Raw genomic sequence first — 18,955 nt, forward strand, 5'->3', positions numbered from 1 at the left:
ATTTGATATGCCTCCTGCAAGTGTCCTGTCATTTTTGTTGCTTTTGTCTTACGGTCATGCCCCGGATGTTGGTGGTACGTCATTTCCACTTGTGTCGCACTTCGGTGTCATGGGTATGGAAGTAATGACCTGTCACTTGTCACCGATGATCTTTCGGCCCTTGTAAAATGTTAGCGCTATGGCTGTGCTCTTTTTATGTGGATGATGTCATTAGTAAAGAGGAAGCCGGTGATCAAGACAAGTCCAGCTTGTCCCATTAACCTTGCCCTCGGGGCAGCCCTGCCCATGACGTAATAAATCCTCCATATATTTTTGGAACCGATCTCCCCAGTTCCCTGGTGACACATCAGAGAGGATATGTGCAAGGAATTGCTTGGGCCTCAGTCTCCTCAGTGAGGAGAATAGGAGGTACTACTATTAACTAATTAATTTGATCAAGAGACAATTGAGAGTTCATTAAATTGCTTCTAAAGGCTTGGATGATTTGGCAATTAAGAATTAGTATTCTTTCTTCCTGCCCTGGTAGAAACATGTCTTCCTAATTTAAAACAATTGATTTAACAGGCACACTTATTATCTGTTACTCTTTGATGTGAAAACCAATTTTGCATCTGTGATCGGCATTCCAAATACTTGCCTTTTTTAACTTGTTTCGGCTAATGTTGCTGTCTGCCTTCATGCCGTTAGTGACGGCATTGTGAGAGTGACACAGTGGGCATTTTTGTATGTGATCGATTCAGAAGATTCCAGCAGCCAAGGATGAACCTGGGTAGCAGGGAGGAGCCTTGCTGCAGCTGTGGAACATGGAATCTTTGTTTTGGACTTAAGAAAATGAAAATGTGGCCCAAAGGGGACATGCTGCTGTGGTTTCTGGGGTTTTCCACCCTTTGTATTGGAACTGAATTCTGGACATTTCTGTCCAGCAGCAGCGTGTTTGTAAGGATCCACTGGGGCACTTGGGGGATCTGAGTGCGATCCTATCTCCCGTCCCCTGCGTCACTGATTTAGGTTGCTGACTGCAGTGGACCCCCCTTCATATTTTACCCACAGACGCTAATCATAGGAGGGTTCTTTGCAAGGAACGCGTAACAAATGGGATGCATTTATGGCGTAGCAGTATTGGCATTTGTGATTCTAGGAACGGGACACATTTGCAAAATATCACAGCTATATCAATTAAGATAATCCTTGTTCTTTTCGTCCTTTGATTTTATTAAAAAACTTTTTTTATGTTTTATTTATTTTTGAGAGAGAGAGAAACAGAGTGCAAGTGGGGGAGGGGCAGAGAGAGAGGGGGAGACACAGAATCCGAAGCAGGCTCCAGGCTCCGAGCTGTCAGCACAGAGCCCGATGCGGGGCTCGAACTCATGGACTGTGAGATCGTGACCTGAGCCAAAGTCAGATGCTTAACCGACTCAGCCACCCAGGTGCCCCACCTCCTTTGATTTCAAATGGAATAGTTCCTGTGGAGAGGAGTCTCACCTAAGATCCCACGTGATCTGTTTGCTCGTGGATCAGTTCTAAGATTTCTGTGTGGCTGATATTTATCAATGCCCACTTGGTACAGACGGTCAACACAGGGAGCTTTGGGTTTCGCTTTTGTCCTGGGAGTGGTTGGTCTAGCTATCATATCACTCTGGCAAGACATTTGGTAGTTGTTGTTGTTTTTGTTGTTGTTGTTTGGCTGTTTCTTGAAATACAGAATGCTCATGCTTTTGGTAACATTGGTTGGTGATCAGTGATTACGTGTAGGAGTGAGCCACAGTCACAGTCATTGGAGTTTCAGCTTTTTGCCAGTGATCACAGACCCTGCACGGCTTTGCTGAAGAGTATATACCTTCTGGTGCTCTAGTTTGGATTGGTGACAAATTGAAAGTGACACTTTGTCAGATTGCCTTTTTAAAAAAATTTTTTTTAATGTTTAATTTATTTTTGAGAGAGAGAGAGAGAGAGAGAGAGACAGAGAGACAGAGACAGAGCATGAGTGGGGGAGGGGCAGAGAGGGAGACACAGAATCCAAAGCAGGCTCCAGGCTCCGAGCTGTCAGCACAGAGCCTGACTCGGGTCTTAAACCCATGAACTGTGGGATCATGACCTCAGCCGAAGTCAGACGCTTGACCGACTGAGCCACCCAGGTGCCCATGATGTCAGATTGTCTTAATCAACACCCAGATCGTCTTTGAAGCCACCCACTCATTTCTCGTACAGTGATGGAGCCCATCTCCTTGCGGAGTCTCATTGTATCCGTGCCCTAATTTCTCATCGGGGAACTCACTTCTCTCACTTTTAAATACTCGTACTTTATTCCAACTTCTTCTAGGTAGTTGGAGATGAACATGTGCAGCAGGGGTATGAGTCACTGACCTTACCCTTAATGACCTTGTTATACTGCCCTTGGGACCCTCACCTGAGCCCTACAGAAACCTGACAAGATTTTGTTTGAGAATTTGGGAGGCCTTATCTGCTGGGGCCTAGTGGTCATGCCCTGCCACGTTAATTACCCCATTTCTTCTGTGTCCCCTCATCCCATTCTCCCCATACATATTTTCTCCATTTCAAAACAAAAACAAGAAAAGAGTATCAGTTAGAATTGGTAGATATTTGGCAAGTTTATTTGACTGTGTTGCTATTTTCAAGTCTGTCTTTGTAAAAGTTCATTCCTGGACTCCTCAGTTCTCGACTCCTGGTTGGTTTGCAGATGACTTTTATCTTTTTTGTCTGGAATGATCCAATCCTAGGAATGAACATCTGTCCCACACATTGGGGAGCTGCTGTTTTTAACCAAGAGCATATATGACTTGTCATCAATCTCACTTTATTCTGTGTCTTTCGAGAATATGATGAGCTGTTTTCCCCTTCTCTGAGCAGGACTGGGATCCGGTAACCCAGAGGGCCTTCCCTCGCCATACACACAGACTGTCCAAGAGGTGGAGCTTGTCATCTGACTGTAGCCTTTTCTGCTAGCTTAGCTTGAGTTGGCAGGAAGAACCCATGTCACCGGAACACAGGCAGATGCAGACTGGGCCATTTCGAGGCAAGCCTCTGCGCAGTCCCCAGTGGTGTATGTCCAGCCTCCCTGGCAACTGAGATGGCTTTGAGAAGTCTGACATGGGGCTGTAAGGGTTCGCTCGGAGTCAGAATGAGTGTAAGCATCACTGCCAGCTGGGTATTTCGTCAGCACGCAGGCGCAGTGCTCCTTGGTGACCTTCTGAGGACCGACCCTGTGGGCCTTTCTTCCTTCGCTTCTTCTGTGGCTCGTCCCTTGGCCTTTGTGTTGCTAACCTTTTTCCCTTTTCTTTTTGCCACAGTTGAGCCATCCTAGCCGCATCCCCTAACAGCGACTGGGCCGCCGTCACACGCTTTCCTCCTACCCCTTCTCCTTGTCCCTGAAAATAAATGTAGGACAGGAAGAGAAACAAGCAGAAACGACACGTCTTCATATCTCTAAGGGGTGAAAGCACTTTCTCTGAGAGTGTTTTCCTCTATCTTCTTTGCTTCTCGGCCCCCACCCCTCCACCCCTGCTCCTAGAGCGAACATAGGTTTTTAATAGTTCCCACAATCCCTTTGCATTATAACAACCGGTCTTAATCTACTGGAAAGTTCTTCCCGCTTACTGCTGTTAGTTTCATCCCTAGTCATTTACCCCTGAGGAGAAGCAGCACACTGCGAGGGGGGAGTGGGGCTGGCAGGGTTTGGAGTTAACGGGCGAGAATCGTGTCCGGGTGAAGGTCCCGGTGTATTTAGAGGCCATCTGGAAGGACGCCACATTGAAATAGCTGTTCGCTATCAGTAGAGGAGTATTTATGCCTTAAATTTAAATGGTCGCACATTGAGGCATTCCAAACGAAGGCCATGTATAAGCTGTCAACATTTAGATTGACCAATGACTTCCAGACGTCACGTTGCACAGGCACAAGGAAAGCGACCTTTCAGCAACTTCTAGATGTTTCTGTCGCCGTGGATCGGCACTGTCCTCAGAGTGGACACTGTTGTGTTTTATGCACGGGGTAGGAGAGGGCAGGAGGATGATTTTGAGCTGAAACTTTTAGCTTGTCCTTTGGAACCTGTTAACTATCACTACTGCATCATTCCCAGGCCCCCGCCAGTGGCATGAGTTGGATTGGAGGTTTTAGGAAAGTGAAGCTCTGTGGACTTTTTTCTTTTTAATTGGATAAGAACCACGTACAACCCTAACAGTCGTAACAATGGAGAACTGGTCAGTCAGCGCATCCCTTTTCTGGGTCACCGAAAGACTTTTCGCTGGGGTCATTTGGGCATTGCCGCTCTGTAGCTACGTGCTGTTTTTATTGGCATCTGCCTCCTCTTGTGTGGAGTGTAAAACAACCTTGAATACAAATTTAGACGACAATTTTTAAAATATTTTTTTAGGGGCGCCTGGGTGGCTCGTCAGTCGAGCGTCCGACTTTGGCTCAGGTCATGATCTCACGGCTGGTGAGTTCGAGCCCCACACTGAGCTCTGTGCTGATGGCTTAGAGCCTGGAACCTGCTATCGATTCTGTGTCTCCCCCTCTCTCTCTCTCTGCCCCTTCCCCACACAGTCTCTCTCTCTCAAAAATAAATAAACATGAAAAAAAATTCTTTAAATATTTTTTTAGCTTCAAGTATATAAATTTCTTCACTGTGGAAAATGGCTTTTTCACGTAGGGTAGTCATTCTTGTTTGGATTTTAAGTGTCTTCTCTACATTTTGTTCCAAATAAGGTAAAACTTGCAATGATTTGAAAATACCTCATTATTGGAACAGCAGTGTGGCTCAATTTTCAAAAAGTACAGTTGCATTTGTCCTGAGAGCATGTAATAACTTAAGTTAGGTTAAGAAAGTAGTGACAAGTAAAAGAACTCAATAATGAAGGCAGGAGTGATTTTAATGAATTCTGATATTTGGTTGAAAATGAAACTTAAAAAAAAAAGTTAAGGTTCTTGAGATGATTTTCTTAAATGTTTTGTGGTTTTGTGTGAGCTTTTCAACTCTATTTTTTATGAGAGGGAAAAAAAGGTTTTTCCGAACTCAAGTAAACTCTAGTCTTCTCTAACTTTTTTTTTTTTTTGAAGCTTATTTATTTCTTATGAGAGAGAGAGAGAGAGCACACACGAACAGAGGAGGGCCAGAGAGAGGCAGAGAGAGGATCCCAAGCAGGCTTTCACGCTGTCAGCACAGAGCCTGACGTGGGGCTCGAACCCACGAACCGTGAGGTCATGACCCAAGCCGAAATCAAGCTGGATGCTCAATCATCTGAGCCACCCAGGCGCCCCAGTCTTATCTAACTTTTAAATTTATGGCATGAATGAAAATTTTCTGTGACTGAAGACATTTATCAATACATTTGATTTCTGAACATTCTAATTAGGGGAGATTTTTACGGATGCATTGGCAACGCCTTTGTACTTTTATTTTCCGTCCCCCTCCATTAAGAAAAGCTTTTTTTTTTTCTCTCTAAGTTGAAGATCTAATTGGCTTTATGAAGCGATCCATGAATCAGGCAGCGTCCCGTGTGGCGATGAGAGGGGAGCTCCCAAGGACAGGTTCCTGAAGGGAAGGGGGGTTTGTTCATGTCTTCAGTTTTCTGTGATTTTCTGCCTGAATGTTCGAGAATCTTGGCTGTACTTACCTGCAGTGGTAGAACTCTTACCCGGACACGTTGTTTTGTTCTATTAGAAAGGCTGTCTTTGGTCGTGACTCTTATTAACTGTTCTCTCATTGGTTATTGTTAATCATTGATCACTGTTAAGTATTCTCCAATGTGAACATTTATTGAATTCTTGAGTTAAAATCATCGATGTGAAGCGACCACTATTGTAGGTGTGTGAGTGGTTAATTCCCCCTTTTTGAGTCCTTTAGGACTTTTGGATGAGTTTATTTTATTAAGTATTCCCATATAACAAATGTTGCAGTAGAATCCTGAAACTTACGTATAATTAGGAGTTAGCTCCTGCTTACTCAGTCCCAAACAGTCCCGACTCTTGTACCCACTGCCTGCCCCACGGGCCAGATGTTCAGAGAGCGTGAAGAGGTGTTCACCCGCTGACAAGCATCCAGGAGCGGAATCTATTTCCTGGGGGGCCGGCAGGCCACACACAGCAGCCCGTGTTCTCTTGTGTGCCATTGGTGGCATTAAAGAACAGCTTTCAGATGAGTCGGTTTTACTGCCGTGCCGATGAGCTCAAACGTTAGAGCGGGGCCAGGGACCGTCTCCATTGTGGCTCACGGGAATCCTGTCCAGGACTGAGAAGGAGATACCAGTCCGATGCTGGGGCTTCCGTGAGGCCTCCAGGCCATGTGGGAGCATATGCATCCTTGCTGTAGCTACAGCAGTATTTTTAGAAATTGGTCCTCAAGAGTCAGTCAGAGTAACTCTCGAGGTTTTGGCTGTAATGTGATTCCCCATAGTCGAAATGCAAACAGTTGCATAAGTTGGAAACTTAGAAAACTGTATAACCAGCTCAGGAAAAGAACTTAGCAAAGAGGGCACCTTTTACAATAGTGTCTTGTGAGTGTGAGTGTGTTTATACTTGTCCGTATATCCATACAGGCAAAAACAGAAAAAAGTTTTTAAACCTTTAAAACCTTTTTAAACCTTAAAGGGAGAATCCTTTAGTTGATGGACATCTCCCCCAGAGTATCATTTCCTTTTTCGTCCCCCATTTGTCTCTGATCACCAGCTTTTTCTTTTAAAAAATGTTAAAAATGTTAAAAAATTGCCTTCCCCAAATGAGTATTTTCACAGCTATTCTTTTAACGTTCTTTCTTTTTTTCTTTTTTTTTTTAAGTAAACTCTACACCCAATGTGGGGCTTGAACTCACAACCCCAAGATCAAGAGCTGCACACTCCCCCGACTGAGCCGCCTTAAGTTACTTTTTTTTAAAAACAGGAATAAAATGTAATTTAAATGTTTACCAGAATTATCCACGTCATGGTTTTGAACTGATAACAAATCATATCTCTGGGCTGTTTTGACTTTTTACAAACATACTTTGTGAGCAAACGTTATCCTGATGTTGATTAAAAAAAAAAAGTTATTTATCCCCAAACTCTGATCATCTAATAGTCCATAAAATATAGAAATGAGAGAAAGAAGGAAACTTTTCTTGATTTTACAAGTATCAGCCTTATTTTGTCATTGGTTTTCATTTTTCATATTTATTTCTTGTTTATCTGGCCAGTTAATATCCAATGTAAAAATGTTAAGTCAATCCGTATATATGAGATGTATGGGAGTCAGTAAATTCTGTTTGCTATCAAGTACTGTAGCTAACGGGCTATAAATTTTAAGTAGCACAATGAAATTCGTGTGGGGAGTATACGGAATGTCTCATTTCGTGGGGAGAGAGCAAAACGAAAGAAGCTGCTTCTATTCCTTCTACAACCGCTTATTGTCATGTTACACGGAATACGTCTTTTGTATCTCTCTGTGCCTCTGGCTTCTCTCCTGTAAAATGGGCTCAAGGATTTAATTGTCTGCCTTCATCCCTTTCAAGAACATTGAGGACAGATACCTTGAAGTCTTTGGAAGACAAAATGCCACGTTGTGTATTTTTTGATATACTAACTTGCCTTGTAAGTATGTACCATACGTTGTACAGAGCGGTGCGTTGTGACCTTGTGACCTTCTTGATGAGAAAAACGTTGTTTGCATGCCTCGATGTTAAACTATAACCTCATTATTCATGTTTTACGCTTTCTGAACTTGATTCTTTCCTGTCTCGCCAGTGCAGTGGGAACGGTCCCTCCGGACGTGTCCATGTGCAATACCATTGTGTGGTGGGAGGTGGGGGCGCTAGGTATTCAAGGCAGTCTTTTAGAATTTGGCACAGAAGTCCTACAGGTGGATTAGGGATATACCCCAGGTCTGCCGTGTACGAGAAGAGGGCCTCATCAGTTTAGGGATAGACAAAGAGCCCTCTGTTTTTTCATTTTTAGATTTTTCTTCCATATGTTATTACTACCCTACATTCTGACTCCTGGGGTAGAGAGTCAGGTAGAACTTTTTGTTCTTTTTTTTTTTTTTTTTTAATGTTTATTTATTTCTGAGAGAGAGAGAGAGCACATGCAAGTGGACAAGGGGCAGAGAGAGAGGGAGACACAGAATCTGAAACAGACTCCAGGCTCTGAGCTGTCAGCACAGAGCCTGACACGGGGCTCGAGCCCACGAACCGCAAGGTCATGACCTGAGCCGGAGTCGGACACTTAACTGACTGAGCCACCCAGGCACCCCAAAACTTTTTGTTCTTAATGCACCAGAAAGTGTGGCAAAGGGGGACTATTGCAGTCTAGGGTTTGGGGGGCAGGGACTGGGGCCCCTGAGCTTCCCCTGAACTGATTCCCATTTTGACCTCTTCTGGACGCTTTTTCCAGCTCTCGTGAATGAGGATGTGAAGCTCACGATTGTTCACACAAGAATTGCTTAAAGTCTCGCTCATTGTGGTTTTCTTTATATTTGCATGTGACGGTTAATTTTCACTGCTAGGAACTTTGTTATATAACTTCCAACGTCATTAGTGGATGCTTGTGGTTAAAAAGTCCTGTGTCCTTTAAAGAAATTCTTAAGTGCTGTTTTGCTTCAAAACAAAACAAAAAAACCCCCAAAAAACATAAATACGTAAAACAAATCTCCTAAGTGCTATTTTGTTTTTCTGCGATAAAAATTGTTCTTGTAAAGTCTAAGGAAGATGATCATTTTTTATGTCTGGTTAGCATTTATGACATTTGCTTATAAATTTTCAGTCTTGTGGTAGCCTTTGTTCTCAGGTTTCTAAAGTTGTTTTATGTGTTTGTGACATCTTTTGTCATTCTTTTCCAGAGAATTCGGTCAACAGTGGATGAAAAAGAACAAAAACAACTTCTTATGGATTTGGATGTAGTAATGCGCAGTAGTGACTGCCCGTACATTGTTCAGTTTTATGGTGCACTCTTCAGAGAGGTAGGAGCAAACACTTTGGGGTTTTAGCCGACGAATAAATATCGAATTGGAGTAGATAAGAGGATGACAGGCTTAGGTTCTGATCTTCAGTTAATTGCCATACAGTAGCAGTAAGCTAACTGTTCAATGTTTAGTGTGTAACCGTGAGAGTCTACGTATTAATTTCCAGAACTCACCATTCCTCAGTTAAGGGGCGAATCTCGTACTTTTTATATACATATATGTATTTATGGCTGTTGTATGTGAATCCCCTATTTCCTTTCTTAGAGTTTCTGTTCTTTAAGAACCTGGCAAATCAGCCGACTTCTGAATATTAACCCTCTACCGTGGGTTAAGTTCTTCCTGTTGTTGACTCTGAACTCCCTTGGTGTTCCCCCCTCCACGGTCCCCCTTTTGAAACTTTATTTCTGTCATCAGATGTATCTGCATTTAACATAAGCATTTACTCGTCCTCCTCCAGAACCCTCAGTACAACCCAGGTGGAAATAAACAGGCATAATAGAAATTCTTTCTTTTATCAAATCTTGTTATCCAGAGCTGTTTGTAGAAACTGCACGGTCTCGGATGGTCATGGGCTCACGTGTCTTCTTTCGGCCTCTGGGTATTTTGCGTCCTGCTGAAGGTTGTCACTTCTGTCATTTCCAGTCCTTCCACTGCCTGACATAGGGCAGGGAGTTAGGGCAGTGGGCGGGACTGGAGCTGGGCTTGGATCAGATACTTTCTGGGGTCTGGGACAGTCCTCACGCACTTGTGGTATTTAGTTAGGTGAGTAGGACTTCAACTGAATGAACCTTTAAGCACTTTTTGTTTTTTAATGTTTATTTTTGAGAGACAGAGAGACAGAGCACAAGCGGGGAAGGGGGTAGAGAGAGAGGGAGACACAGAATCCGAAGCAGGCTCCAGGCTCTGAGCCGTCAGCACAGAGCCTGATGTGGGGCTCAAACCCATGAACTGTGAGATTATGACCTGAGCCGAAGTTGGATGCTTAACTGACTGAGCCACCTAGGTGCCCTGAACCTTTACACACTTTTATTTTATTTATTTATTTATTTATTTATTTATTTATTTATTTATTTATTTATTTATTTATTTATATTTTTATTAAAAAAAATTTTTTTTTTCAACTTTTATTTATTTTTGGGACAGAGAGAGAGAGAGCGAGAGAGAGCATGAATGGGGGAGGGGCAGAGAGAGAGGGAGACACAGAATCGGAAGCAGGCTCCAGGCTCTGAGCCATCAGCCCGAGCCTGACGCGGGGCTCGAACTCACAGACCGCGAGATTGTGACCTGGCTGAAGTCGGACGCTTAACCGACTGCGCCACCCAGGCGCCCCTACACACTTTTAATACTCTATAAAATACCAATCTAATTTCTTTTTAAAGTTTATTTATTTATTTTGAGAGAGAGAGAGAGTGTGAGAGAGCGCACACGAGCTGGCGAGGGGCAGAGAGAGAGAAAGGAGAGAGAGGATCCCAAGCAGGTTCTGTGCTGTGAGCACAGAGTCCGGTGCAGGGTTTGAACGCACGAACCATGAGATCATGACCTGAGCTGAAATCAAGAGTCGGACACTGACCTGACGGAGCCACCCAGGCGCCCCAGTACGATTCTCATTTTGAAAATGTTAGGCTGAGTTTGTGCTGGTGGGGTCGTTACGAGCTGGTGAGGAGCCCCCTGCCCCTTCTTTTTGGGACTGGATCACAAAGCGTGTATGTAGCCTTGGGGGTTTTGTTGTGGCTCCTGCCTTAAAAAATACTGTGTTGTGAGACAGCACTGACTGTAACCCTGGCTAGAAATGTATCAAATCTTGTCACGCAGAGGTTAGTCAATTGATTCCCCCACTCGATCCCTACATTTGCACTTACTTGCTTTTCTGTGCTTTTGATGGGTGACTCTGTCAATGGAATCCTGCTTCATGATCGCGCCCGCTGCTTCGTTGAATCCGTAATTCATGACTGTTAAGTCTAGTTTCATGCAATTTCTTTCTACTCCTGTCCCTGTACTTTTTATGACTCAGATATTCGTTTTTGTGGCCAGACACACCGAATCTGTTGACTTACTTCACCAAAGCACGTCGGTTGTGTGTCGTGACAGTGTGCAGTTCTGTGTTCGGGAACGTACCTAAGTATTACATAATATCGTGCCGTTTGTAAGATCACATCTGGAACTTTCTTCATGTCGCCCAAGGCTCTTGCCATCTCCTCCTCCCTTCTTCCCCCAGACCATGGATTTATTCTTCATAATCACTAAATCCTCTGGCCTTTTGACTCTTCAGATCATATGCAGGATGGGAGTTGTTAAGGGACTCGACTAGGGGTTCTGTCCTAACCGCGTTCCACGTCTGCTTTCCCAGGGCTGTATTCACTGCTGCTCTGGACTCCTGCCGGCTCAGTCTTAGCCCAGAGTGCTGGCACATGCCAGCCTGTTTCCTGTGGCCACTGTTTCATCGTTCCCGCAAGCCACACTTCAGTGCGTAACCCCAGCCTACACGGGGTGGACGTCTGATTTTACGAATAGAAGCCAGAGTGATACCCATGATTGCAAAGTATCGGAAACAACACAGACAGCTTGGAATAGGGTCTGAACAGTATGCTCATCTTTTCTTATCACCAGCTGGGTAAAATTCAGTTTTATGTATCTCAGGGAGGTTGCAAGGAGTTGAGATATGCAGCTGTAAGCACAAGCATCTATCGAACATTCTAGAGTTTTCACGTGTATTCTCTTGGTAACAGTCTCAGGGGGCTTAGAGGCATTATCCCCCTTCTCCAGAGAGGAGGCTGAGGTTTGAGGACTGATTTGATGGGCATCACATAGCCAGGAAGTGATAGAGATGAGACTTCACGGGCAAAAACCTCGCTGTTATTTCTGTGATGGAACAAGTGGTCCAGAGATGAGGAACTTTTCAGCTTCATTTAAAAAAAACAATCTGCTGGGGCACCTGGTGGCCCAGTCGGTTAAGTGTCTTACTTGGGCTCAGGTCATGACCTCATGGTTCGTGCGTTTGAGCCCCGCGTCAGGCTCTGTGCCGACAGCTCAGAGCCCGGAGCCTGCTTCGGAGTCTGTGTCTCCCTCTCTCTCTGCCCCTCCCCTGCTAGTTCTCTCTCTCTCTCTCTCTCTCTCTCTCTTTCAAAAATAAGTAAAGGGACGCCTGGGAGGCTCAGTCGGTTAAGCACCGACTTGGGCTCAGGTCATGATTTCATGACTTGTGAGTTCCAGTCCCACATCGGGCTCTGTGCCGACAGCTCAGAGCCTGGAGCCTGCTTCGGATTCTGTGTCTCCCTCTCCCTCTGCCCCTGCCCTGCTCATGCTCTGTCTCTCTGTCTCTCTCAAAAATAAATAAACGTTAAAACATTTAAAAAATACTAAAGATAAGAAAGCAATCTACTTTTTAACATTGATACAGTTCAGTTGTATAAAGTCCCAAACTGCCCCAACAGGCTGATTGTCAACTTCCCTCCGTCCCCACCGCCAAGAGGTAATGGGGACCTGCTGAATAATACAAAATGAAATTCAGAAGCAAAAAGTTCACCTTTAAAGAGTGCATGGGCAGCGTGTTTCCTGATGTTACAAAGGTTAACGTTTTAAACAGATTAAATAAAGGTTTAGAGGAACATTTTTCTCTCGAGGGTGATCACTTTTAGGATCTTTTTAATGATGTGACCTTCAGTTCCAATAATAGACCCGGAATTCTGGGTTATGAAGGGAAAGAGCAGAAGTGAGTGGATGCGGTCTGGACTTCTTTTTTTTTATTAAATTTTTTTTTTTTAACGTTTATTTAGTTTTGAGACAGAGAGAGACACAGCACGAACAGGGGAGGGTCAGAGAGAGAGGGAGAAATAGAATCTGAAAGAGGCTTCAGGCTCTGAGCTGTCAGCACAGAGCCAGACGCGGGGCTCGAACTCATGGACTGTGTGAGATCATGACCTGAGCCGAAGTCCGATGCTTAACCGACTGAGCCACCCAGGTGCCCCTGGATTTCTTGCTTCACTACCGCTGTGAGGAAGACAAATCGCTTTTAATTCCCGTCGCCTTGAGGAACCCACCAGAACATTTCATTTCATAATTTGTATCCCCCGTAGGACATCGGTTCATGGTCTGGCTCAGTCAACCATCCATCAAGGAGCTCGCAAGACGTTAATTTTCTTCTTGCGGCTGCTGCGAGGAGATTAATCTTGCCGTTGGGGGAATAATTGAGCCTCTGAAAGTCCCATAGCTTTACTCAGACAGTGAGTGAATAATATTTCATACTGAAGTTTGTAACTCTGTTTTTAAAATTTTTTAATGTTTATTTATGTTTGAGAGAGAGACAGAGCGTGAGAGGGTGGGGGTTCAGAGAAGAAGGCACAGAATCCAAAGCAGGCTTTAGGCTCTGAGCCGTCAGCACAGAGCCCGACGTGGGGCTCGAACTCACAAACTGCGAGATCATGACCTGAGCTGGAGTCGGACACGTAACTGACTGAACCACCCATTTGCCCCTGTAACTCAGTTTTTTGCCATTGTCTCCAACCATTTGCACTTCTTTCTATGGTAGAACTGAACTCAAATAAAAAGCCCAAAGTACAACTTGGATTTGATGTAGATATGTTACTAAGACACCTAATTGCATGGGTTTTGCAACACGTTTTCATACTTTGTAGACAGGAAAACAAAGAGCTTGACAGCACTGAATAATAAACGTAACTTCTAGCCTGTAGCTTGTGTAAAAGGTCCGCACCTGCCATTTATTTTATTAACGCTGAAACCTAGAATCACTTAAACAAATGTCCTTTAACATATATATTTTCACAATTCACTGAGTGGAAGTCCTTCCTTCAGGTATCTTTTGAGGTTGGAGAAATTCTAGTCTGGAACATACACTTCTGAGTAACCATAGAAGTTCACTGGATTATATGGAAGGCAGTGATATTAGCTGAATTTCATCTCCTTCTCGCTTTCTACCCCTGCTGCTACTCATGCTCTTTCCTTTCCTTCTCGCTTGCAAATTTTAAGTACAGCTTTATGGAGATAGAAGGGACATACACTAAAATGCACATATTTAAAGTGCACAGTTTCATATGTGTGAACAAGTGTATTCACCTGTAGGATTATCACTGTAATGAAGATAACTGGACATTTCCGGGGTGCCTGGGTGGCTCAGTTGGTTAAGTGTCCGACTCTTGATTTCAGCTCAGGTTGTGTGTGATCTAAGGATTTGTGAGGTCAAGCCCCATGTCGGGCTCTGCACTGACAGTGTGGAGATAGCTTGGGATTTTCTCTCTCTCTCTCTCTCTCTCTCTCTCTCTCTCTCTCTTTCTCTCTGCCCCTCCCCTGCTCTCTCTTTCTCTCAAAATAAATAAACTTAAAAAAAAAAGATAATGGACATTTCCATCACTCACACATTTCCTTGTGCCCTGTATGTAACACACACACGTCCCTTCTGCCACCGTGCAGCTTTCTGCCACTATAGATGAATGTGCCTTTTCTAGAATTTTGCATAAGTAGAGTCCTACAGTAGGTACGTGTTGTCTTTCTTCACTCTGCAGAATTATTTGCAATTCCTGTTGTGGTGTGTGGCAATAGTTGGTTTCTTTTTTTGCTGAGTACTGGAAGTGGTCTTCCACTGTGGGGATACACCATAGTTGTTTTACCCCTTTATACCCGCTGCGGGACTTTTGGATTGCCTCTGGTTTTTGTCTGTTACAAATAATGCTGCTGTGAGCATCTGTGTACAAGTCTGTGAGGGGCACCCATGGTTTCATTTCCCTTGGGGAAATAAACACCTGGCAGTGGAGTGGCTGGATCATGTGGTAGATGAATGTTTGACTTTATAAAGCTGTTTTCCACCTTCAAAAGTAATGTATGAGAGTTCTCTTTCTTCCACATCTTTTCCACCACTGGGGATGGTCTGTCTTTTTAATTTTTAGCCATTCTAGCTGGTGTATACTGGAATCTCATTGTGTTTTAAATTTGTGTTTCTTGAGCGGCTAATGATGTTGAACAACCTTTCATAAGATTGTTTACCAACCTTATGTCTCCTCTGATGAAGTTTCTCTTTGGACTTTTATCCATTTTTTTTAAAAACTTGTTTTTTTTGTTTCTTACTGAGTTTTGGGAGTTTTAAAAATACGTATTCTGGGGGCGCCTGGGTGGCGCAGTCGGTTAAGCGTCCGACTTCAGCCAGGTCACGATCTCGCGGTCTGTGAGTTCGAGCCCCGCGTCGGGCTCTGGGCTGATGGCTCGGAGCCTGGAGCCTGTTTCCGATTCTGTGTCTCCCTCTCTCTCTGCCCCTCCCCTGTTCATGCTCTGTCTCTCTCTGTCCCAAAAATAAATAAAGACGTTGGAAAAAAAAATTTTTTTAAATAAAAAAAAAATACGTATTCTGGTTACAGGTTTGTTATCAGATAAAGGATTGCAAATATTTGCTCCCTCATCTGTGGCTTAGCCATTAGACTAGTAATGGCATTTTTTTGGGAGGGTGAAAGTTTGTAATTGCAACGTGGGCCAATTTGTTAACTTTTTTGAAAAAATGTATTGGGATTGCGCTAAATCTGTAGGTCAGTTGGAGGGGTATCAATATTTTAAAGACATCCAGTGTAATGACTCATTTGCTTGATATTTTACTTCATTTATTTACATTAATTTTTCTCAGCAATATTTGTAGGTTTCACTTTATAGTCCTATCACTTTTTTTGTTGTTGAGTTTATCCTTAAGTATTTAGTATTTTTTGGTGCTGAATAAATGATCTTCAAAAAAAATTTTTTTTTTACATTTATTTATTTTTGAGAGACAGAGACAGAACACAAGTGGGGGAGGAGCAGGGAGAGAAGGAGACACAGAATCCAAAGCAGGCTCCAGGCTCCGAGCTGTCAGTACAGAGCCCGATGTGGGGCTCCAACTCACAAACCATGAGAGCATGACCTGAGCCAAAGTCAGATGCTCATCCGACTGAGCTACCCAGGCACGCCAATAAATGATATTTTAAAGAAATTTGTCTCCTCTTGTTTTGTGATTGATATAAAGAAATGCGGTTGATATTTGTTTGTTTATCTTGGCTACCCTAACTTTGTTAAACTCACTTGTGAGTTTTGGTAGCTTTTTGTGGACTCCCTCACATTTTCCACGTAGATTATCACGTTGTCTGTGAACAAAGAGAGTTTACCTCTTTGTGGTTTGGTTGCATTTGTTTCTGTATTTCTTGCCTTATTGCACTGGCTAGATCCTCTAGTACGCTGTTGAATAGAAATAGTGAGAGGAGACATCCTTGTAATGTTTCTCATCTAAGGGAGGAACCACTCAGGGTTTCACCAGGAAGGGTGATGTTAGCTGTAGGTTTTTTGTAGATGTTCTTTATCAAGTTGAGGAAGTGCCCTTCTGTTTCTTATTTGCTGAGGGCTTTTTTTTTTTTTTTTAACGTTTATTTATTTTTGAGACAGAGAGAGACAGAGCATGAACGGGGGAGGGTCAGAGAGAGAGGGAGACACAGAATGTGAGACAGGCTCCAGACTCTGAGCTGTCAGCACAGAGCCTGAGAGGGGCTCGAACTCAGTGACTGCAAGATCATGACCTGAGCCGAAGTTGGCCGCTCAACCTACTGAGCTACCCAGGTGCCCCAGGTCTTTTTTTTTTTTTTTTTTAATGTCTGTTTACTTTGAGAGAGAGAGAGAGAGAGAGAGCATGAAGGGGGAGGGGTAAAGAGAGGGAGACCCAGAATCTGAAGCAGGCTCCAGGCTCTGAGCTATCAGCACAGAGCCCGATGTGGGACTTGAACCCACCAACCATGAGATCATGACCTGAGCCGAAGTGGAATGCTCAACCAACTGAGCCACCCAAGCACCCCAGATTTGCTGAGATTTTTTTTTTAATCAGGAATGGATGTTAGAGTTTTGTCACAATCTTTTTCTGCATCCTTAAGATGATTGTGTATGGTGTTAGAGAAATTCTTTTTTTCATATCCTAAGTTACATGGATTGCTTTTCATATGTTAAACCAACCTTACATTCCCAGGGTAAATCCACTTGATTATGATGTGTTACCTTTTTAACATATTGTTGGATTGAGTTTGCTAAAATGTTATTTAGATGTCTTATACCTGTGTTCTTGAGAGATACTGATCTGTAGTTTTCTTGTAATGTTTTTGGCTTTTGAATTTTTTTTTTAAACGTTTATTTATTTTTGAGACAGAGAGAGACAAAGCACGAACGGGGGAGGGTCAGAGAGAGGGAGACACAGAATCTGAAACAGGCTCCAGGCTCTGAGCTGTCAGCACAGAGCCCGACGTGGGGCTCGAACTCACGGACCGTGAGTTCGTGACCTGAGCCGAAGTCAGCCGCTTAACCGACTGAACCACCCAGGCGCCCCTGTTTTTGGCTTTTGAATCAGCATATCAGTTTGTGTCTGTGTATCTGAGCTAGCCTTACAAAACGAGCTAGAAAGTAGTCCCTGTCTGCAGTTCTCTGGAAGAATTTGTAGAGAATTGGTATTTCTTCTGGAAATGTTTGGTAGAATCCACCCCTGAAGCCATGTGAATGTAGAATTTTCCTTGTGGGAAGATTTTTAACTACAAATACAATTTCTTTCAAAGATAGAGCTCTATTCAAGTTATCCATTTCTTCTTGAGTGACATTCCGTAGTTTTGTTTCTCTGAAGAAATTTGTCCCTTTCATCGGAATTGTCAAATTAATTGGCAATTTAATAGATAATTTGCATCTTCTCTAGTTTTTCCTGATGAATCTGGCTAGAGATTTATCAGTTTTATTAGTCTTTCAGGGAGCCAGCTTTCAGTTGCATTAATTTTCTGTCATTAGAATTTTCTATATTTTTCTATTTCCTTTTTTTTTTTATGTTTATTTTGGAGAGAGGAGAGAGAGAGACAGAGTGTGAGTGGGGAAAGGGCAGAGAGAGAGGGAGACACAGAATCTGAAGCAGGCTCTACGCTCTGAGCTGTCAGCAGAGATGCCAACACAGGGCTCAGACCCACAAACCATGAGATCATGACCTGAGCCGAAGTCGGACACTTAACCAATGAGCCACCCAGGCATCCCTGTTTTTCTATTTTCTACGTAAAAATTTTTTTATTATGATCACTCTTCCTTCCTATTTTTTGCATGTTTTGGTTTAATATGCTCATCTTTGTCTAGTCTCTTAAGGTAATTCTTGCTTTTTTTAAACTATGAAATATTTCAAACATACTGAAAAATTACAAAGGAATTATAGTGTACCCAACACTGCAGATTAGCACTTGGGCATATTTACTCTTTATTTGTCTTCCAAAAAATTTTTTTAACGTTTATTTATTTTTGAGACAGAGCATGAATGGGGGAGGGTCAGAGAGAGAGGGAGACACAGAATCTGAAACAGGCTCCAGGCTCTGAGCTGTCAGTGCAGAGCCGGACGCGGGGCTCAAACTCATGGACGGTGAGATCATGACCTGAGCTGAAGTCGGACACTGAATCAACTGAGCCACCCAGGCGCCCCGCTCTTTATTTGTCTTTAAAGTATAGCTATGGTTGAGGGTCCCATCCTAGTCTGCTTCTCACTGTACAGTTTTAAACACTGTCTTGAGTTAACATTTCTTTCAACTTCTTTAGGCTTTCCAATGTGTATTTTTCCCTAAATGTGTAGTATTGATGTATGTATTTTTAAAGTTTACATAAATGAAATTTTCCTGTATGTATCCCTCATAGCATTTTCTATTTACCATAGTTTTCAAGATTCATCCATATAGATAAATACAGATCTTTAATATATAGATTTGGGTCATTAATTACTTTATTTATTTATTTATTTAGTAGGCTCTATGCCCAATGTGGGGCTTGAACTCACAACCCCTAGAACAAGAGTTTCATGTTCTACCAACTGAGCCAGCTAGGCACCCCTGATTTGGTTAATTTATCTTAACTGCTATGTAGTATTCTAATGATTAAATATACCATTTTTTACATTTCTTCAATAATCCCCAACAAAGGTTGTTTCTAATTTTTTGCAGTTATAAAACAGTGTAAAAATGAACGTCTTTTTGCATTTCTCCTTGACAACTTA

General features: G+C 43.1%; 1 protein-coding gene across 3 annotated transcripts in view; it reads left to right on the forward strand.

The window, feature by feature from the left end:
• MAP2K4 (mitogen-activated protein kinase kinase 4) overlaps positions 1–18,955 on the forward strand; it is a 139,947-nt gene that overhangs the window by 74,691 nt on the left and 46,301 nt on the right. For all 3 annotated transcript variants that reach the window (XM_023244457.2, XM_023244458.2, XM_045045142.1), the window contains one exon: positions 8,821–8,940. In XM_023244457.2, the coding sequence (XP_023100225.1) occupies positions 8,821–8,940 (120 nt within the window). The remainder of the gene's footprint in view (positions 1–8,820; positions 8,941–18,955) is intronic.

This window comes from Felis catus, chromosome E1 (genome assembly GCF_018350175.1).
Source record: "Felis catus isolate Fca126 chromosome E1, F.catus_Fca126_mat1.0, whole genome shotgun sequence".
NCBI lineage: Eukaryota > Metazoa > Chordata > Mammalia > Carnivora > Felidae > Felis > Felis catus.